Below are 23,395 nucleotides of genomic sequence, written 5' to 3'. Positions count from 1 at the left end.
GGCACCAACTTCTCACTCTTCATCTTAATCTTGTACTTTTGTTCACGATATTCCCTTTACTTTTAAGGCCCTTCAGCAACCAGATCTTCTCAGCAGTCTTTATTCAAACACTTGGCACTCCATTTCTATCCTGTTACCATTTATCTTACTCTCTTGTATTTTTTATTATTTGTTTACATACCTTATCTCTGCAGCCAGACCACAAGCTACTTGACTACAAAATTCGTGACTGACTTTCTTTGCATTCATTACTCATATTAAGTATTGCTAATAATAATAAAGGGTAGATGTCTTATATATGTTTAATAAGTGAGTGAATAAATGGAATCTCAGGTTTTGATATTCTTTCACAATATGCAATGCCATTATAATCAGGTAAACTGGGTAAATCACCAAAAGAAAATCCTGGTTTTATCTGTATAGGGAAAACATGCATTTGACTTATATACATTCACACAAACTCTTCATGGTTTCAATCAATATTTCAGTGAGTTAGTAAATAATTTTCCTTTGGGGTTGCAGGGGTTAGACTTTCCCTTACCAGTTTCATATCATCTTTATATCACAAAAATGAGGTAATTTCAGATATATTTGGTTTACTGTAATTTCAAAAATGCTTTTTAGTCTGCTAAATGGCATTTATATATCCATCTCTTCACAATACTGCAATAAAATGTCAAACAGTCATTACTAATGAGAAAGCAGACTGAGAGGTTAAGTGACTTAATGGTCACAGAGCTAATAATTGAGGGAAACAGGACTAAACTCAGGACTCCCTGCTTACAAATCTCAAGCTTTAACCACTTAACAGGGATATTTGTGGCTTACTTTTATTTTTATAATTATTTGAGTTAATAAATTTTGACCTAGAGAAAAAATTCTTTGACGCTAGCCATCTAAAGAAATAGCTAAACATGCATGTTTCTAAGGTTTTAAAAAAATTTTCATCTCTACCTGTGCGTGTGTGTATACACTTAGATGTATGTACTACATATTAGTGCATATATATATAATCTTTTAAAAAATCTTGGCTCTATTTACCCCTCAAAAGAGTCAAGATGCCATCTTAATTACTTTAATCAAATGATTAGACTTTAGGATTTATTTACAGCTTTCCTAATGGGATACATTGCTGTGAATGAGTATTGCTTCTGCCCCTCCAGCAATCCCACTCTTCCTCCAATAGGCTTTTCAATTAAGAGGCCAAGAAAAGTGCTGAACATGCTATTGCATCACCAATACAGGTCTGAAAATCTCCCCTGGCTTTCACTTGAATGTGTATCAGCTCACCATGAAGGGAAGGATGCTTTTGCCCCCTACAATGGAAGTCACATATTTTCTGAATTACGTACTTTTACATATACTATTCCATTTATATATTTTAATTCTCACAACAGCCCTTTAAAACATAAACTGTCATTCATTTTCTTTTACCAAGGAAAACTCTAGCTCAGCAGGGTGACAATAGCTAAGTGACAAAAAGTCACAACAGTTGGGGTAGAGAAGCAATTATATCAAACTGGGGATGATTTGGTTTTTTTGTTGATGTTGTTGTTCTACTATTCTAATGTAAAGAAAACACAATTATAACAAAGATTATGCAAAAACATTGGGGGGAAACTCAACAATTCCATTGGTTAACAAATTAATTAAAATCATAGAGCTAGAAGGGATTTTGGTGACATACCAACACCCTTATTTAAATTAACAGATAGGGAAATTGAGGCTCAGAGGTATGGTGATCACCTGAGGTCACACAGCTAGTTAAAATGCAGAGCTGTGATTCAGACACAAGCCTGACTTCAAGTCCAGTGATCTTCTCACTAGAGTACATTGCCAGACCCAGAGCTGGCTCACTAACTTCAGCCTTAGCTTAGGTCCCATGAATATTAATAATATCGACAAGATAAAGCCATAGGTCTGGAGTCTAAGTGTATATTTTGCTACACAGCCTTCTACCTCACTGTTGCCCTGCTTGTAAAATTCACCCAGGCGTCTGTTGTTTCATATCTGTAATTTGAGATGCCTTGAAGGGCTGCATGTCCTGAGTGCAAATCAGCATCCTAGTCAAGTGCAGGGTGGAGACCTGAGTCTCATACTAGGTTCTTCCTTCCACTTCCCTCCTACAGAGTAGAGTAACACTTCACTTTTAAGAGGCCATTAATTAGCACTAGATTAAAAGTACAACTACTTAAGCATTACTTGCCTTACCCAGAGGAACACTGTAAAGCTCGAGCCACGTTTATTCTACTGATTGGAGTAAGAGTGCCCCTCTACAGACTCAAGACTGGAGTGTACACTGGTCCACAGTAGGTACTTAATAAATATTGAATGAATCATTGCTCCAAAACCTTAAATTCTATGTAACCACTCAGAATGATAAAGGGAGGAGGGGCTTAACCAACCTCTAAGTCAATTGTTTGCCACTAGCTTTTAAACACCTTATAAAAGGGCTTGTCTGAGTATCCCTTTTTATCTAATCTAAGGGGGCTACACTAGGAAGACTCGGGTTACTGGAGTCCCATTAAGTCAGGTAAATACCTGAACCAATTAAACAACTGATAACACATTCTATACTAGGCACCATGTTACATGCTGGTAGCTAGATTAGTTAGCCCTCAATAAAGCTCAAATATATGGACAGATAATTGCAACACAGTGATTTATATAATAGGAATATGAAATAGTAGAAAGGAAGAGATGAACTCGATATATTTGGAGACTTGTGAGGGGAAAGAAATGCCTGAGAAAGGTTTTAATCACCAAATAGAAACCTGTTAAGCAAGAATAAAGGAACTGTTTAGCATGGTTGGACCACTTCCCACCATCAGGTGCTCTTTTGAGCAACTAGATAAAAGAATAACAGCCATCATTTATTGAATATTCCAGGAATGAAACCAGGTTATTTTCACATCTGTTATCTCATACCCTTCTAGGAGGCAGGGATCATTTTTGTTATTTTCCAGAAGGGGAAGAGTTAAATGACTTGCCCAAGGCCACATGACTAATAAGACAGAACTATAAGGTAAGCAATGCTGTAGTTCAGTGGTTTTCAGAAAAGTATTCTGTAGATTCACAAGTTTGGCAATGGTAGCACAGGAGGTAAGGTAAAGGGAGGAAACAGCATATTCTTCAGGGGCACAAACTTGCTTCAACCAGAGCAGCTGCTCTTTGATCTATTTTACATGATAGACTTCCATATAAGACTTTATTTGGACAAGCGTACTGCTGCTTTAAAAAACAAAGCAAAAAAAAAAAAAAAAAAAAAAAAAAAACTGCTGTAATTGAACAAATTAGTTTCTTGGGGCCCTAGTCTGCAATTTAGTCAACACGGCAGATAATTAAACATTGACTGTACTAAGCACAGCCTAAAATATTCACATCAAAGGGGAAAAATGAAAAAGACTCAGATCACACTTCCATTTTGAGCCAACAGATACCTGCTTTACTTGAGGGAAAAGGCATGACTGGTTTAGATGGGTAGAGATCTAAATGCTGAATGTCACTCAGTGATAGCACCTCTTTCAAAAGCACAGACAGCTGGAGGATTCCTGGCCTCATTTACCTCCAGCCCGCCCACAATATTATATTTCTCTCTCCACAGCAAACCATGTGCCAAAGCCCTGAGCCACTGTTATTGCCTCAGCAAGTCCCCCACTGACAGCAAAGACACATCTCCTGCTGCTGGGTGCCCCCACAGATAAAGTGGCTCTAACAACTAGTGGAGTCATTTGTGATGCACTTTTAATTGGATCAATTTCCTCTCAATTACCCAATCTTTGAAAATTGGATGCAATTTCATAATCAGAATATGGGGATTTCTCCAGATGAAAAGAACAAGACAAATAGTTCAACATCATTTTAATGACCTCTTTACCTATCCTTTGGCAGCTATTACGATACAAGCCAAAGAAACACTACTACCATAAAAACAATTTTGAGCAGCCCAGTTTAGCAAATTTTGTTTACATGAAAGTAAGGGAGTTGTTCTTTGGCTTGCCATCAGCCTTGCACCTAGAGTAAGATATATTACTTAGTAAACACCAAACCCTCAGGAACCTCATCACAGGTCCTCTCACCCACTTCTGATCTTAAAAACAAGACTAACTTCCTTTTTGTGAGCTGTAATTATAAACATAAAACATACAGCAGAAGCTCAATTTAGAATAGGGTATTGGTGACTCTAAACCTTGGGGGATGATTCTGTACACATGTATTTGGAAGAAAGATTTGGATTATTATCTTTACATAATAGTGCTTTTGGCTGAATTTTGACCTGGGTAGACACCTACACTTTGAAAGAAGACAGTGAGATAAGGAAGCAAAATGGCATAGCGCAGGTTATCCCTCTTATCATCTCCAAAATTCCGTATTTAATTAAAAGACATGAACACCAGTGATGAAGAAACAGTTCTCAATTATTTAATGCTTGATAGAGAAATGGAAAGAAATCCTGAAACCAAATAGTATGTACTCACTTGAGGAAAACACAGAATAACAGACCAATAGTTTTGCTGTTTGTTTTAGTAATGAACATGAAAATGTGTCCACCTCTCCACTTTGTTGGCCCTGGCCTATGTTGTACAATTCCTTAGACACAGACCAGAGGAGAGAGGTAGTATGAAAAATGATGAGCCCTAGAGACTATCCAAATTTGCTGACTATATCAGCATTTGTTTGCTTATTTCCAGCTTCCTATGCTTTGGCATAATTCCAACCCATATATGCTTCTTTAAAAGGCAAGCCATTTCCAGGCTGAAGTCGTCAATACCAGCCAACTAGGGTCAATCCATTCTGTCACATCTGCAATTCTCAATCCAAGATGGCACAGATCCTCCAGGCGAGAGGTACTGCTTCCTAAAGGGCCTGTGTATCCCCTTTGGTAGCACTAAATGAATGACTTTCATACTGGTAAAGACGATCAGAGTGAGACATAATGTTACAGGAATATGATGTCTTAAATGTCACTGAAAGCTGGAGCAGATCCCACTGAAGCATGCACAGTGAATTCAATCAGAGTTGAAGAGAAAGTGTCACAGATGAAGCACATTATAATAGGAAGGAAACAATGGATCAAGGGCATCAAAGCCAAACAGGAAAAAAAATCAAGGATTTAATACAAGGGCAAATTTCAAACATGGCACAAAGGGCTAAAGTGGCTCTCTCTACTAAAGCCTTGGAAGTGCCTAATTGCTAATCAAACTTCAGCTAACACCATCGTGTGTCCTATTTGGGCAGTGCATCTTTTAAAGCTCTAAATTTAGGTGGGAAGTGGGGAGGGGAAAATAACAAATAAAAACATTAAAAGATGGAACTTCTAAAGTTCTAGAACTACCCAGCTGGAATCAGGACATAGGCCGAGTCTATTCTGCATGTGCCACTAACAACCAAGAACTAAGGGAAGGGAAGTTGGCTTGGGAGCAGAAGAAACTGATATTTCTCATCCCCTATGGGGTGGAATATCTTCTCAGATGGTAGCTGTAGATCTTGATGCAATGATCCCAACAGTCCAAGACCAGCAGCTGCCCCTTAGGAGTGAGGGCTATGCCCACCGGACAGGTAAGTCCTTCTCGAATAAGGACACTATAGCCCCCACCCTTAGGAAAATGGAGAATTTCCTTGCGACTACTGTCAGCCACGATGAGATCACCACGAGCATCCACACACATGCCAGCAATGCAGCGGAAATCCTCATTCTCCGAGAAGAAGTGGCTTATCTGGCGACCCAGCTGCCCATCAGGGCCTACAGAGCCAATGGAAAAGCCACCCTCCAGGTGGTGCTCATTCTGCCGATTCTCCAGATTGAGGCCTAAGCCCTGGGTGAAGTAGACGGTGCCCTCAGCATCACAGGTGACAAATTTGGGCCGCACAGCACTACACAGGCAGCTGTATTTGACCACCCCTGATCCTCGATCAACTGTGAAACACCAAAGCTTTCCACCTTCCACATCGGTTACTACAAACTGGCCAGATGGCAGGGCTGTGATACCCCATGGTTTGCTCAGCTGGCTCCTGTGACAGGCCACGCAGTGGCCATCCAAGGTATATACCTTGAGGGAGTTATCATAGCTGTCGGTCACACCAATCAGCCCCTGGCAGTTCATTGCCACTGAGAGAGGAGTGAGGTTGGGTAGATCTGCCCCAAGGAAGCTTAGCACAAAGCTATCAATGCCACTGGGGCTGCGGCGGATTTCCTTCAAAAAGCCTTTGCGGGTAAAGACTTGTATACGATAGTTACCACGGTCAGCGACTAGCACTTCACCTTGACTGGTCACGTAGAGACTGACTGGAAGATTGAACATTCCTGGAGTGCTGCCTTTGGCCCCCATCTTCTTGAGAAAGAGGCACTGCTGGATATTGGAGGCTGCCTCAGGACCCCGCTGTTTAGCAGGTGAGGCCCTAGGGCTGGCAACCACTTCCTCCGGGCTCATGTCCATCTCTCTAAAAGTAACAGATGTAGAGGCAGCAGAGGCTGCGGCCTCCATGGCCCAGGAATCTTCCATGTTAACTGTCCGGGGCTTCTTAACAGCTTGCCCAATTTGGAGGGGGCCAACATGACCTACCTTAAGGAGCTCCACATCTTGCAGGGTAAGCTCCCGAGGCAAGCTGGCAGTGAGCTCTGGCTCCTCCTCATCAGCTGTCTCCTCCAGTAGTGCTACATCTGCCTGCTTGATCTTGGCCAGGAAGTAGTCACAGCGAGACACAGCCTGCACCTCTGCAATGTTAAGCAGGTAACTCTGCTCCTCTACCACTTGACTATTGGACTTCTCAACTTCAGCCAAAGAGCCTGTGAAGAACTTCCGAGAGCGAGCCAGCTCATCCTGGACCCTGCGCTCCTCATGCCCATACTCCTGGAGAACTGCTTTATACCTTGCCTGAAGGTCCTTGGAGACACCTTCCAAGGCTGCCTTCCGCCGCTGCAGCTCCCCCATAAGTTCCCGCAGACGAGTTAACTTCTCTCCAAAGTCCCGACGCCGCTCCTCAGCTGCTTCTTTGACAGGGAGTGTACAGTGGCCAGGAGGCTGATGGTCTGCCTCCCGGCAGGGCTCACATAACACCAAACCACAGCTCCGGCAGAATTGCCGGGGCAGACGCCGCCCACAGGACCGACACATGAGCAGCCCCACAGCCTCACTGAGCCCAGCTGTATCAATGATCTTTAGCACTGTCAGATTGTCTGTCAGCTGGGTCAAGCTGGTTATGCGGGTAATCTTGCTGCAAAAGGGACAGCGGACACCGTTGATGCTACTGGCCAATAGCTTCTCCAGGCACTGGCGGCAGATGGTATGGCCACAGTGCAGGAGCTTGGGACGCAGCTGCTCTTCTGTGAAGGACTCCATGCAGATGGGGCATTCTAGCACTTCCCGGAGGGCATCCAGGTTCAGGTGAGAAGCTGCTGCTGCAGCCATTGCTCTTCCTTTGAAGGGTACTGCTAGCACAGCTCAGAACTGAACAGCACAGTATTCATGCCCTAGAGGGTCAAATTCCTGCTAAAGAGAAAAAGAAACCATTATTCATTTTCCTCTGACTATATAAATAAATTCACTCAAGAAACATTTAGAGAATAGCTACGACCAGTCATTCAGTCATTCACTTACTTAACAACTATTTTATTGAGGTCTATTATGTGTCACATGAGGGTGACAGACAGGGAAACAAACCAGACAAAACACTGCATAGTGGGAAATAATTCAGATTCTGTAGTCTCAGACACTTACTTAGTTGCATGACCATAAGGAATTAACTCAAACTTCCAAAAGCTCTTTCCCCATCACTCATCTGTAAAATAGAAGTAATAATGGTGTCTGCCTTATATGGTTATTATAAGGGCTAAGTAACAAGATAAATATGATGTGCTTAGTATAGCACCAGGGAAGTAGTATACTTGTAATAAATGCTAATGATTATTTTCATATTTGGTGAATTTTACAACTTCTAATTTACACTAAGAGAAAAGCACAGGAGAATTACGCACAGTAAAAGGAATAAGTATAACATGCAGGTCCACATAATGTTCTGCTGGAGTACAGTGGATGGAATGATGGATTCTACCTAACAGACTTGGGGAAGGCTTCCCAAAAGCAGTTTCACTCCTAAGATATGTCTTGAAAGAAATGAAGGAATGAGGATAAAGGTACTTTAAGCAAAGAAAACCATGTAAGCAAAAGTGTGGAGGCTTTTTTTTTTTTTAAATCATGTCACAGAGTGTACTGTGTCATGTTTGGGGGCCTAGGAATCATCCACAGAAGCAGAAAATTGTGTTGATTAGTTTTAGGTGATCTGCAAAACATCAGATCAGAAAACACACATTTTCCATGCATCTATCCTCCTACTTACCTATCCACCCATCTAAGTTTAGGTATCTTGTTCTGTACTAGATACAAGAGGTCTTCAGGATGCAGATCCTGCTCTTCAGATATTCAAACTTTATAAAAGACAAGACATGTAGGTAAATAATAATGAAGGCAGAAAGTAGTACTATAAATGAAATAGAAACTAAGTTTGATGGGGGTTGAGGAGTCATTCCAATTTGAAGGGATACAGAATTTTCAAAGGGAAGATGACATTTTATATTGGCCTGGAAAGATGCATAAATACATGGAGAGGGAAGAAAGAAGTGGGCAAAAGGCACAACCTTAACAAAGTTTAAAAGGCAAAGGAAAGGACAAGAAGTTTCATGTATTAGAAAGAAAACAGAGAATACTTAAACTCTATGCATTTTATTTTCTCCATCTTTAAAATGGAAATAATACTGTCTTTACAGAGTTAATGTAAGAATGAAATAATATATAGAGTGTATAGAATGCTAAGATTTGGCTCTGCACCAAAAAAGCCTTAAATGAATTTTAGTTCTCTTTTTTATTATCCTTAGATTAAAACTGTGGGAGTATATATGGGGAATAGAGTAACAGACTTGGAAAGGTAAATTGGGGGAATAATTATAAAAGGTCTTCAGAGCCAAAATGAGATTTTTGAGCTTCATTTTCAAGGGCATGGTGAAGCGATGAATGTTTTGAAGCAGGAAGATGATATGATCAAAGCAGGAATGGAGTGGGGAAACAAATCAGAGAAGACAGGGATAATGGGGAGTCTGAACTAGGGAGCAGGTGGTAGAAATGGAAAGATTCAGTTGAGCAATACCCAGAAGTATAATCAGTAAGATTTGAAAGGTGAGTGGATTATGGTGGGGGAGTGGTGAAGAGCTGAGATAGCCAAAGACTCAAGCCTAGATGATCTAAAAAATAGCAGCGCCTTATCAAGACAGTTTATTTCTGGCTTAGAGTACCCTCTGCTTCACCGAGTACAAACCATGAACACTCCAACCCTCTTGATATACATATGCTTATGAAGTTGACCCAGAGAGATCTCAGTGCTCTGTAGCCTTAGGTCACTGTCAACGTATACCCCAAATCAGAATGACTAGGTCTAGCAAGTTGAGGCATATGATAAAGTCAGTGTTTCATAAATGCAAATCCTACAGCTGTATCTGTGCAGTCTTGTGATCTGCAGATGGTCAACCACTCAGGAGAAGGAGGAAGTGGAGGGCAAGTTCGTATGATTTTAAGGACAATGCATTTAGCTCAAGAACACTTTGCACATGACATCAACTCTTTCTCCAGGCATAGAGAAGAAGGGGAGTTAATGTAGAGATATATATTACAACGAATTTCTACCATATTAGCTTTGGAATGCAATCTGACAAATATAGAGCAGCAGACATGCACAATTATCTAAAGTCAATCCTTCCTCCCTGATATCCCACTTCCTTTGTACTGCAAGGGAAACTATGCATCTAGTGCCTATAATGTGCTAGTTACTATGACAGATACTTTATATGCTTAATCTCTTTTAATCTTCATGATGACACTATGAAGTGGTAATATTTTTATTATCCTATTTTACAGATGAGGAAACGAATGCTCAGAAAAACTTGCTCAAGGTCACGCAGCTCAAACATAGTGGAACCCTGAAGTACAGACATTTTTACTTTATTTAACCCAACATTATTTCAAGCTATTTTTTACTATCACATAACAATGATTAACTAATGTTCTCTTGACCAGGCTCTGGGGAATGCTGCCTTATAGCATATGCATTTTCTCCATAACAGAGAAGGAACACTAATATAGTTATGAGATTCTGCTGCTAGAGTGGGATAGATTGATTTATTAGCTGAGTGAGCTACTCTCACACAGCAAGCTTGCAACCCATTATGACTCAAATCCATACCTCAGCAAAATAATATTTACCATATATCATGAGCGTATGAGGTCTGATGTGGACATCTGAAACTATGAACGGTAAATTCTTAAATGCCAAGTGTCTGGGGCAATAGTATAGACATACTGATAGAAATTACAACTCAGGGCCAGGCGCGGTGGCTCATGCCTGTAATCTCAGCACTTTGGGAGGCTGAGGTGGGCGAATCATGAGGTCAGGAGATCCAGACCATCCTGGCTAACACGGTGAAATCCTGTCTCTACTAGAAATACAAAAAAAAAAAAAAAAAAAATTAGCCGGGTGTGGGGGCGGGCGCCTGTAGTCCCAGCTACTCGGGAGGCTGAGGCAGTAGAATGGCGAGAACCTGGGAGGCGGAGCTTGCAGTGAGCCGAGACGTGCCACTGCACTCCAGACTGGGCGACAGAGCAAGACTCCATCTCAAAAAAAAAAAGAGAAATTACAACTCAGGATCCACGCAACCCTTCTCAATTCTAAATCAATAGCTACAGTTCTCTCTTCTATCGTCTGGGACAACAGACTGAGGACAACATTTGGAGTTTGAATCTATAACGTTACCTTACAATGCACAGGGACATCTGTGTTCTTCCCAGAGCTGGCAATGCAGATCAGTTTATTAAACAAGGCTGCCAACTTGTAAAAATAGCAGCAAATTATTTCCCAAGCTTTCTAGAATATCATATCCCTCCTTCAATTGAAAAGCTTCCTACCTCTCTAAGACATCAGGTTTAAAAAAATGAATTTACTATGCCCACATCCCCAAATTATCTCAGCTGACTACAGTTTCACCAAGTTCTCTGAGGATGTCAAGAATTCCTGCCCCAAAGCTGCCATGCTTTGCCAGGAAAACCTGTGTTCCCCTCACTAAAGCATAAGGCACGGATATAGTCTCAAACCTGGAAAAAGCCAGAACCACTTTTCCCATTTCCATGACTTGAAAACACTGCTTTGTGAAGGATCCTAGCCTGAAATGGAGCTAAAAGACAGGCAGATACAGCCTGTCTCCTCCAGAAGGGCACATCTGGTCATTACTGTTAATACTGAGAATGACTCAGATAGAAGGTCAATTTGACTTCAGTTTCCCCAAAAGACTACACAAATAAAAGGAACTGTCTTATCATTCCAAATCTTTAAGTAAGCTGTCCATTTTCTGCCAGCTATCAACTGCACAACCAATCAGAATGAGTATCCAACATGCTATATATCATCTTGGCTCCCTTCATGATCCCTTGAATGTCTGTTTCCTGTTGTGCACTTTGTGCCATTAATTCTTGACCTCCCACCTCATCTAACATCAGCTTACCATCTTCCCACATCCCTTGACCTAATGATTAATACTGTACATCCCATACCATATTGTACTAGCACATCTCTTCAGCTCCCGATGAGCATCTATCCCTTAAGCTGTGTCTACTCTGGCTGCCCTAAGACTTAGAAAAATTACATAATTATATTCCATATTAATCTAGCCTCTTCTAGCACCACTGGGTTTTCCCCATTCCATGAAATGAGTAACCAAGGTAGCAGAAAAAGCAAACAAAACAAAAAAATGAACCTTGAAGTTATATAGAACTGAGATCCTATCTTAGCACTGTCACAAGTTGTGGGGAAGTAGGCAATTTATTTAACCTGTCTAAACCTGTTTTCTTAGTTTATAAAAAGAGTACTGTAATGACTATGGATAATGCATATGAAGTAATTAGCCTGATACCCGTAGGAGTACAATAAAAGGATGCTAAATAAATAATAACCAGAAACAGCATTAACTAGTACTGGTATTAATAACGCATTCAGTTTACAAACTACATTTTGAAAGCATGAACAACCTTTCCTTTCATGGCATATAAAGGCACATAAAAATTAATAAAAGGGCTGGTCAGTTTTGAAGAGTTTTAATTGAGAATGCTAGACATCCAGGCTAAAAACTGATGGGTAAATGAATTTACAACTTCTCTTGCCCAGAAAATGAGCTGCTGTAGCTCCTTCAAGCAGAGACTAACTATGAAATGCTAGAATTCGTAGCAATCTCCTTACTTGAGACCAGGAAGTGGAGGTTGCAGTGAGCTGTGATGACGCTACTGTACTTCAGCATGGGCAAAAGGGGAAGAAAAGGTAGTAATCTCAAGTTGTAAAATAGATGAGAAAACTAAGACCAGGAGAGGGAAATTAACACCACAAATCACACAACAGAACTAGGACTAAAAGACACGAACTAGGAGTGGACAGTATTATATAGATTAAGGAAGCAGGCCTGAGGGATCAGGCTTTCCTGGATTTGAGTTCAAGCTCTACTACTTATTGTGGAGACATGAACAAGTTATTAATACTTCTGTAGTTCTCAGTTTATCTATGAAAAGGGGCTTTAAAATAGTATCTTCCTCACAAGGTTATTGCAAAGATTAAATGAGATTATGTGTGTAAAGCACTAAGTACAGTACCAAGCCAGGCATGCAATTAACTATACATAAATAATAGTTTTTATTATTATTAGCAGTAGTGGTGGCAGCAGCAACTGCTGCTATTAGAAGAAATGAATAGGCACTTTTCAGCAGACTGTACCCAAGGCCCCAGATACATACACCTAAATAATAAAAATTCTAAGTCCTCCTAGAAATTGTTTTACCTGATCCCAGAATCTAAAGATTAGAGATGATCTAAGGTTTCAAATCTTCACCTAATACTTGAATCGCCACCATGGGGTGGTTCTCTAGATATCTCCATTTCCTATACCTATATCAGCCTTTGGTGGCTTAGACCATGAGCAAAACTGGAGAACTTTAAGCAATTAACAAAACAAATCTTTACTAAGCACCTACTATGTGTCTGGCCCTGTGAACAGTACTGGTGATACAATTTTGAGCAAAAACCAGACATAAACAGTGCCTTCCCCTAAAAACTAGACAACATGTAAAATATTGCATTTCCTTTCACAAGACATAAAGATCCATCCTACTATTGACACGCTCCCCTGGTTTGACTGGGTTTTTTGCAAGGTTTATCTCATTTCCTTTTATGTCAGCTTTCTAAACTTTATTCCTCATGCATTCTAACAGAATGCTAATCAAGTGCAAAACTATCACTGTGCCACCAAAGGCCACTCGTTAGCAGGACTGACTTTAAGGAAGTCAGTGAGGTCATCACCTGACATCCACTCCTGTGTGTGGGAGAGGATTCTGATGAAGTTTAGATTACTCAGGGCATTTAAGGCACCTGCAGACAACTAAGATAAACTCAACAAGTAGGGGCTTATAGGGAAACACAGGCATGCTCCTGAAGTTGTACCAGTCTGGGGCAAGCAAAACGATCCAGAAGGAAGTATATTTGTAGAAAAAGAAAACTTTAGCTAAACTATGTCAAGGGCAGGCTAAATGAATAACAGGGTTTCCTGGAAAACATGCTTGCCTGTTGTCTCTGTCTTCCTCTAAGACTGCAGGACCTAGAAAGACTCCCTTGCATCTTTCACAAACATCTGAGTAGTACCTACGCTGCCAGTATGATTCAAGGAATACAAGACAAAGGAAAAGTCAACAGCCCTTTCTCAGGGATCTCCAACTCACCTCAACCCTCTCTCTCTTTCAATTCCTTGCTCTGCATATAACATCTGTTCATTTAATCATGAGATTATGATTTAATCATGAGATTATCGAGGAGATCCTAGGAAATATACAAAATGGGATGAGAATTTTGGGGAGACTAGCAGAGACTACTTAGGGTTATCAAAATCTGGCAAAGAGCCTGAGCAACATAGTGAAACCCCATCTCTACAATAAATTTAAAAGATAATCAGGTGTGGTGGCATGCACTTGTGGTCCCAGCTACTTGGGAGGCTGTGATGGGAGGATCCCTTGAGCCTAGGAGGTTGAGGCTGCAGTGAGCTATGATTGCACCACTGCACTCCAGCCTGGGTGACACAGCAAGACCCTGTATAAATAAATAAATATGACAAAGCAACACTTAGTTCTCTTCCAGCACTGCCTTCCTCTCATAATTGCTAACACTCTTAAAGCAACTACTATTTATTGTCAGGCATTTTTTTATATGTTCTCATAGTCTCATAATAACCATGTAAAGTAAGTGTCATTCCTCTTCAAAAATAAGGAAACCAATGCTCAGAGAAAAGTAGCCTGTCCAAGGTCTCAAAACCAATAAGTAATAGAGCAAGGATTCAAATCCCAGTATCAACTCCCAGCCATAAAATTACTAACTTAAAGGATGTTTCATAGTTCCCTAGCTTTAGACAAAGTCTGGCTGAGAGGTTGGTAAGGGCACCTAGAAATGATTCTTAAATTTGATTGTTTTACCAGAAAGACAAGATGAAGGGAATGTCACAAAGGTTACACATCAGTGTGCACAGACAATGATCTACTTTAAGGGCCTTATAAACTTCTGGCTTCCAACCACTCTCCAGACATAAACATAGGGGCTCTGAAGGGTTGGAAAAGCCTTCTAATAAAACTACTATAATGTAACACAGGTGTAAGACAGAACTGGGTTTGTATCCTAACCTAGCCACTTGCTCTGTAGCCCTGGGTAAGTCATTTAACCTGTTATTTTTCTTATCTGTAAACAAGGAATAAAACCTAGACTGTTAGCAGGATTGAATTCACTAAGATAATGCACATAATAAACACTCAACAAATGATAATCATTTGCATTTTTAATAGATTGAGGCTGACAGGACAAGTGCTGTAGCTAGTGACAAGGTAACATAGGAAATTAGAGTAAGGAGTTTAGACAGGGCTGATTTAATTTCCATGACATATTTTCTTTCAGGGATGTGCATGGATATTCCAGCTAAGTCTTCTGTCAGATACAGTTTAGCTTTGTTTCTGAACTGGCTTCAGCAACCCTGTAGCTAGTCCTGGAAATGATAGAGCTAAATTCTGTTCCAGGGAAAAGCAGACCAAAAGAGACCATACAGAACAGTAGTTACTCTCCTTCAGAGTATGACTGCCTTCAGCCTCAGTCCCTGCTATGAGGTGTTTTTTCAAGCCAATGGCCTTCATACTTCACCCCATAGTCCGTTGCACCTCATCCTGCCTGATAACCTCAGGCTCCTCTCCTTATGTAGCCCCTGGTCTTGGTCTAAGAGCAAACCAAGAACGAAGTCCAGGGCTCCTCCTTACCTAATCAGAGAGATTTACCCCCCAACTTTAGAGTTCAATCTGATAGTCAGTGATACTCACTGGGCAATCCTCTTTTTCATTAGAGGGGAATGGGCTGAGAAAATAAGACTAAGCAGGCCCTAGCAAGGAAGAAGCAAAGAAAGCGGGAATATATGGAGTTACAGAGATCTGGGTATGAGCTTAACTGTGTCATTCCTAGCTATGGAAACTTAGGCAAGTCACTTCCTAAACCTTAGTTTCCTCATGTGTAAAACTGAATACAGCAGAGCCTACTTAGAACGACTGTCATGAAAACTGAGTAAAGAAGTAGATGCAAGACTAAAAATTACTAGATTTTGAGAACTTAACTATGTGCCAGATCCTAGACATGCTAATTTACTTCACTAAATCCTCACAACAATTCTGTGACATAGGTCCTGTTATCATAATCCCATTTTACAGATGAAGAGCCAAGGCACTGGGTGGTTAAGTAACTCACTCAAGGCCACAAAGTCAGGAAGAGATAGAGCTAGGACTTAAACCCAGGGTATCTGACTTTAGGGCAGAGTGCCTCAACTTTGGCATTACTGACATTTTAGGCAGGATAATTCCTTACTGGGCTGGAAGGGCGTATCCCATGCATTGTCAAATGTTTAACATTAACATAAAACATTATATTTAATGTTTAATCTACCCACTTGAGGCCAGTAGTATCCCCCACCCTGTGACAACCAAAAAACATCTCCAGACATTGCCTAATGTCTCCTAGGAGACAAAGCCAGCCCTAGTTAAGAACCACTGCTTTACAGTCTAGCACAGGGCTAAATGCTCAATACATAAGGGTTCCCTTTTTTTTTTTTTTTTGTTGTTGTTGTTGCTGTTGTTTTGTCTCTCTCCGAGCCCAAACACCTCACTCACACAGCCACTGCCCCTTCAAGCTGTAATGGATCTTATATAGGATAAATTATTCCACTCATTCCCCTGGAGGTCTCACATTCTATCTGCTATCGTAGCTTGCGGGGGTACAAGGAAAAAGGGCTTAAGCAGATGACCTTGAATAGTTCCATTTCTTCTTCCCCAAAGCCTACTACTTTCAGTGGGCCGGGGGGCCGGTGGTCAGAATGGAGTTAGTGGCAATACCATACCTGCCTCATGATAACAGATCTTTCTTTAATAAATGAAGAAGATTTTGCCCTTCACAGGGATTACCACACTACTTCAGGATATCTGAACTGAAGATTTATCACTTTGTTCCTCAGCACCTGAACTCTGCTCATCAACATATACTCATCTAGTTTTACACATTACTTTTAGGTCCTTGGGTCCCCTGAACTCCCTCTGTCTCCCATGCAGCGATTTAAGGAAAATCTCTTTAGCAGCCCAAGACACCAATCCACAAATCTACTCAGGGTCCTTTGATTTTATAGCCCAGTTAGGACATCTCCACCCCACGATTCAATCCTCTCCAAACCCTGTCCCCAACCCTCTTACAATTCCAAATTCCAATCTTTGGGGCTGTATATTGCAACCCTCGTCAATTCCTCACTCATATGCCCCAAATCCCTCGGACACAGATCCTTTAATCCCTATTTCCAAATCTCTGCCGCACTCAGCCCCGCACCTCAGTTCAACGCCCCAATTCCTCACCCCAGATTTCTGCTCTCCCTCAATCTGAGCCCCCATCTCCTGCATTCCATCAGGCACTGTGCCGCCCTCATACCCTGCTCCTTCCTCTTATGCACTGAATGTCATGTGCTGCCTTCACACCTCAGCCAGCTCCCTTCTTTCTGCTAGCAAGATAGAGTCCCTCAAGAACTCACCCCACCCCCTCAATCTCACCCTCAGCCCACTCCGAAAACCCTTTCTCAATAGCCCTTAAGATCGCCCTAGACCTTGCTCCTATCATCTCAGACCCTATCCTTGCCAGATGCCTAGCGCCCCCAGATTCCCTCAAATCTCATCGGGGCCCCCCAGTTCCTTCATATTTCTGAAATTCTGCACCCAGGTCCCTCCAGGGCCCTGATTCCCTCCCATCTCCTACATGCTGCACCCCGTTCCTCCTCAGAGCCCCGACATTACCTCATACCTCCCGAGATGCTGCAACCGCAAATCTCTTCAGAGCCCCTCGCTCCCCTCCCCCAGCTGCATCTCCTCGGATCTCCTCAGCCCCACGAATCCCTCCCCAGCCTGCCCCTCGCAGCCCCACCCCCACCCTAGTCCTGCCCCCCAGATCCGGTCCCCACACCCTGCCATTCGGGCGCGGCCGCTGCACGCCGGCACGTTCCCCCGCCCGGCCGCTGAGCCACGGCCCACGACTCCGGCCGCGGTCCCCAGTCCCCAACCCTCCTTCCCGCCCCCTACCTGACCGCCCGCGGCTCCGACGAGTCCACCGCCGCCAGCCCACCCGCCTGCCTCCCTCTGCGCACGCGCCGTTGAGCACCCCTTGCCGGGCGCCAATTCGCAGAGCTCCCTGTCCGTCACTGAGCCCCGCCTCCCGAGCATGCTGGAGCTTGTAGTGCAGCGGGTCCCAAGCGCGCGGGGCAAGGCGGCCCTGCAGGGGTGAGCTTTCCTCTGAGAACTCGGGGCGTTAGCGACACGTAATCCAGTTTTCCGTCTCCTTTGTGCAGATGAAGAAACCGAGGCCCATGGGCGAAAGGGACCTGCTCAAGTTCACTCAGTAAGTCAGGAGATAAGCCAGAATGCGTATCTGACTCCAGTCTCAATGTCTACCCCTTCACAAAACGGTAGCCTCCAGGGTAGTCCTCAGCAAAGCGTTGGCACCTTACTGAATCTGTTTTTCCATCTGAGAAATGGGCCAACGGAAGAATCAAACTTCCATTCTGGGGAAGTCGAGAACCGGGACTCCCTAGGAAGTGCAGTGCTTTGGCCCCATGTTCTGTGCTCTGACAGAGAGGTGCACTAGAGACAAGTTTATCCATGAACACATTGCTCTGTAAAGGAATGTTTTGCCTACTCAGCTGGGAGGCCGACAGCAGAGGCAGACATGGGGAGTACCCTCTGCAGCCCCTGTCCCCGCAGACTGAAGGTACCCGGGAACCCAAACCAAGTGTAGTTTTGGGGAGTTAGGGGTGAAGGTGGAGGAATCTTACCAGGTGGGAGGTGATCTGGCCTGAGATTTGAGGGAATCTGGGGCACTAGGCATCTGGCAAGGACGAAGTCTGATACAGGACTGGCTGGCCACGACCTGCAGTCCCTGAAGTAGTTTGGGGCCAATCACCTACTCTCCAAGGTGACTATACTGTACAGCTTAGGAGCACAAAGGAGTTTGAAGTAGGATGGACTTGGATTTGAAATTCCCCTTAGCTGTGTGACCCTGCACAATGATAAAACAATAAACAAAAACAATGACTAACATCTTTGAACACTCGCTGTCTGGCTACAGCTGAGGACTTCAGGTGCATCGCTCACTAAATCCTCATAAGGACCTAATGAGATAAGGCAGCTGATGGTTAACCTACACCTGTTGTGTAACCTAGGTGGTTACACAAGGCCACCTACGCCTAAGTGTTGGAGCCCAGATTTGTACCCAATTCTATCTGAGAACCCATTCTCTTAAGCTTGTTTACTCTTTCTCCCCGTTTTCTAAATTTCTAAGTGAAGTTTGCCATGAAGATAAACCAAGATTATGGTAGTTTGCACTTAATGATAACTATATTTGAAACATTGTAATTAGCAGGTAGGGGATAAGGGAGAGGTAATGACAAATGATTCTCACTTAGACCAGTTAGGGAGACTTTGCACCCGTTTTTAATTTTTTTTTTTTTCCTGAAAACCACAGTTATCAGCCCAAAGTATAAATTTAGGACTGTTCATAGTCTTACATATATACATATTGTATATGTATGTATATGTATCAATACAGACATACTGATGTTTCCCTAATTACAGAGGAGTGTTAAAAATACTCCTGGGGATCTAGCTCAAGCAAGTGTTTTGAAAAAAAAAAAAAAAATCTCTCTTCTCCCTTAAACAAAAAAATCAGTGTTTGACTCTTCTTTAATGTTTAAGTTACTTACCAGTTAAATGAATTATTATACCTCCCACAAATCTTAGAGTAGAATAAGCATTCTAGGAAATGCACTCAATTTTTATCTTATAGCTTGACATATCCTGGCATGATATTAGAATTCCTCTTACACGGAGGCATTTAAAAAATAATCTTTGTGGAGTGCTTTAAACACTCTTTATTCAGCATTTTAATGTAACAGATTTTTATTTAACACTTAAATCACCTATATCAGTGGAACCACCCAAGGGGTTTGGGTTACCTTGCCCACTGCCTAGACAGAGCTGATTCATCAAGACAGGGGAATTGCAATAGATAAAGAGTAATTCACGCAGAGTCAGCTGTGCGGGAGACCAGAGTTTTATGATTACGCAAGTCAGTCTCCCTAAGCATTTGGGAAACAGAGTTTTTAAGGATAAGTTGGTGGGTCGGGGGAAGCCAGTGAGCCAGGAGTGCTGTTGGTTAGGGATGAAATCATAGGGAGTCGAAGCTGTCTCCTTGCAGTGAGTCAGTTCCTGAGTGGGGGGCCACAAGATCAGATGAGCGAGTTTATTGATCTGGGTGGTGCCAGCTGATCCATCAAGTGCAGGGTCTGCAAAATATCTCAAGCACTGATCTCAGAAGCATTTTAGGGAGGGTCAGCATCTTGTAACCTCCAGCTGCGTGACTCCTAAACTGCAATTTCTAATCTTGTGGCTAATGTTAGTCCTACAAAGGCAATCTAGTCCCCAGGCAAGCAGGTCTGCTTTGGGATAGGGTTGTTACTGTCTTTGTTTAAACTATAAACTACAAACTAAATTTCTCCCAAAGTTAGTTCAGCCTATGCCCAGGAATGAACAAGGACAGCTTGGAAGTTAGAAGCAAGATGGAGTCAGTTAAGTTAGATCTCTTTTACCGTCTCAATCATAATTTTGCAAAGGCAGTTTCAGTCCCTCACTTTGGGTTTTGTAACACCTTAATCTTAAGGTGTAGGGTATGAAGATGGGAAAAGGCTGTTGATTGCTCTGGCTTCTTCTTGCTGACAAGGGACGTAGTAGGAATGGGAGTCAATCCCAAGGTGAGAAGAGTGGGACCACTTTCAAGTGTCTGAGCGACTCATGCAGGTCTGGCTGGGCTTCTAAGGCTTGCATGGCGAAAACATTAGTACTCTCATCTATAGTTTTAGTACAGTATTTAGGTGAACAGCCTACTATAAGGTAAATAATGAGTCCTAGGATGAGGAGTACAATACTCAATTTTAAAAGCAAAGATTTGAAAGCATTAGTCTGGGGACTTCCAACCCACAAATAATTTAGGATTTAGTCAAAATTGTAGAAAAAACTCAAGAACAGCTAACAACAGCTAACAATAGGTTTCCTTTTGAAGCATAATTTCTCTCTCTCCAGACCCCATTTTTATTGAAAACAAATCATGATAGAACTGATTTGTTTACAGAAATATACTTTAGTCTTACTATACTTGGCCTGATTATTTGCATAAAGTGCAGCAAGAATAATTATTTTTCACTTAGGGTCTTTTTTGTTTAAATTAGCTTTGATAGAACTCTGTTCCATGAGGAATCTCAGATAAGAGTTTTTAAAAGCCAAGCTCAGCCGTGGGTTTGTATCCTCAAATACCTATGAGTTGGGTAAATTCCTCTCTTCTCAAGGTCCCAAAGTGACTTGGGGTTCCTGGGCCTGTTAGAAAGTGACATTCTTTACTTACCACAGGTCAGGAACCTTGTACAGGGACTGTATGACAGAACCTTGTACAGGGACTATAGACAAGGTATGAGGTTAGATTCCCCAAGGGGCTTTAATTGGCTCTATACATTAACTTTGATTCTTTGAAGGAAGCATGCCATTCCAGTAAAAGCCTTGGTAAAATAATCAATTTCTCCAATTGTGTCCTGTTACAAGAGAAAACAGATTCTTACTGCACTTAACTGTACTGTCATAAATTGAGAATACTTACAAATAGTTTCCATATTCAGGAGAAATCAGGTAGAGAGAAACAAATATGCTCTAAATTTTTTTCATGGAAGTATTTTTTACTCATTTGTTAAAACTTGCAAATAACTCTAAAGAAATATGCTATCTTGACTCTGAAAATGAGAGGATTAGCAATGCTTAACACATCAGCTATCTATGAGAAGCCTAGAAGTTTCATTTTTTTCCTGTATTCCAATGAAACAATTTTTAAAGTTATCTGAGACCTGCACTCAGAGTGCGATACCTGATTATAAACTGCCTTTTGAAAAGGACAAAAGCAAGACAAAATGTCTGTGGATGACAAAAGTCTACAGCCACTATTAAAGCTACAATTGACTAGGAATCTTGGTTACTTCTGTGGCATACAATAATTTTATATAACAATTATAATTATTAATAAAGTACTCTAAATCATATCAGAATTATAGAAGTTTCCCATAATTTCTGGAACACATTAATAACATATTTATACAAATATAGTCCAAAGAAAACCAAACACTATTCACTCTTCACTTTGAAAGTTTTTCCTCGATTGTAATGTCACAGTCTCCAGAGTTTTTAATCAGAAACCTGCATTTAAGAGTGCCTGTTAAATTCTATAGCTGATTATAAAACCATCTGTTAAAGAGGACCGAAGCAAGACAACAATTGTATATGGATGACAAAAACATTTTAGGGCAGCCACACTTTTTTTTTTAAATTATTTATTTTATTTTATTATTATTATACTTTAAGTTTTAGGGTACATGTGCACAATGTGCAGGTTAGTTACCTATGTATACATGTGCCATGCTGGTGTCCTGCACCCATTAACTCGTCATTTAGCATTAGGTATATCTCCTAATGCTATCCCTCCTCCCTCCCCCAACCCCACAACAGTCCCCAGAGTGTGATGTTCCCCTTCCTGTGTCCATGTGTTCTCATTGTTCAATTCCCACCTGTGAGTGAGAACATGCGGTGTTTGTTTTTTTGTCCTTGCGATAGTTTACTGAGAATGATGATTTCCAGTTTCATCCATGTCCCTACAAAGGACATGAACTCATCATTTTTTATGGCTGCATAGTATTCCATGGTGTATATGCGCCACATTTTCTTAATCCAGTCTATCTTTGATGGACATTTGGGTTGGTTCCAAGTCTTTGCTATTGTGAATAGTGCCACAATAAACATACGTGTGCATGTGTCTTCATAGCAGCATGATTGATAGTCCTTTGGGTATATACCAAGTAAGGGGATGGCTGGGTCAAATGGTATTTCTAGTTCTAGATCCCTGAGGAATTGCCACACTGACTTCCACAATGGTTGAACTAGTTTACAGCCCCACCAACAGTGCAAAAGTGTTCCTATTTCTCCACATCCTCTGCAGCACCTGTTGTTTCCTGACTTTTTAATGATTGCCATTCTAAGTGGTGTGAGATGGTATCTCATTGTAGTTTTGATTTGCATTTCTCTGATGGGCAGTGATGATGAGCATTTTTTCATGTGTCTTTTGGCTGCATAAATGTCTTCTTTTGAGAAGTGTCTGTTCATGTCCTTCACCCACTTTTTGATGGGGTTGTTTGTTTTTTTCTTGTAAATTTGTTTGAGTTCATTGTAGATTCTGGATATTAGCCCTTTGTCAGACGACTAGGTTGCGAAAATTTTCTCCCATTTTGTAGGTTGCCTGTTCACTCTGATGGTAGTTTCTTTTGCTGTGCAGAAGCTTTTTAGTTTAATTAGATCCCATTTGTCAATTTTGGCTTTTGTTGACATTGCTTTTGGTGTTTTAGACATGAAGTCCTTGCCCATGCCTATGTCCTGAATGGTAATGCCTAGGTTTTCTTCTAGGGTTTTTATGGTTTTAGGTCTAACATTTAAGTCTTTAATCCATCTTGAATTAATTTTTGTATAAGGTGTAAGGAAGAGATCCAGTTTCAGCTTTCTACATATGGCTAGCCAGTTTTCCCAGCACCGTTTATTAAATAGGGAATCCTTTCCCCTTTGCTCGTTTTTCTCAGGTTTGTCAAAGATCAGATAGTTGTAGATATGCAGCATTGTTTTTGAGGGCTCTGTTC

The 23,395-nt window shown here is 41.6% G+C and overlaps 2 protein-coding genes across 16 annotated transcripts in view; one reads left to right on the top strand and one right to left on the bottom strand.

Moving 5' to 3' along the window:
- The window catches only part of ASTN2 (astrotactin 2), a 999,842-nt gene that overhangs the window by 712,847 nt on the left and 263,600 nt on the right, over nt 1-23,395 (top strand). The gene's annotated exons all lie outside the window — the stretch shown is intronic.
- Nucleotides 4,401-17,804, bottom strand: TRIM32 (tripartite motif containing 32). 11 transcript variants are annotated; one of them, XM_054500799.2, is made up of 4 exons: nt 17,706-17,789; nt 8,338-8,425; nt 7,719-7,779; nt 4,401-7,490 (listed from the first exon to the last, which is right to left on the bottom strand). In XM_054500799.2, exon 4 carries the CDS (start codon nt 7,407-7,409, stop codon nt 5,448-5,450), a length of 1,962 nt encoding a protein of 653 aa, XP_054356774.1. In that variant the 5' UTR covers nt 7,410-7,490; nt 7,719-7,779; nt 8,338-8,425; nt 17,706-17,789; the 3' UTR covers nt 4,401-5,447. The 11 variants fall into 11 exon arrangements, with proteins under 11 accessions (XP_054356774.1, XP_063505935.1, XP_063505932.1 ...); XM_063649865.1 differs by having other exon boundaries at nt 4,401-7,487; nt 17,706-17,786; XM_063649862.1 differs by lacking the exon at nt 8,338-8,425 and adding an exon at nt 13,797-13,893 and having other exon boundaries at nt 17,706-17,782.

The sequence above is a fragment of the Pongo pygmaeus genome, chromosome 13 (assembly GCF_028885625.2).
Source record: "Pongo pygmaeus isolate AG05252 chromosome 13, NHGRI_mPonPyg2-v2.0_pri, whole genome shotgun sequence".
NCBI lineage: Eukaryota > Metazoa > Chordata > Mammalia > Primates > Hominidae > Pongo > Pongo pygmaeus.
Note: the sequence above shows the minus strand (reverse complement) of the source record. Positions and strands in the feature narration are given on the sequence as shown.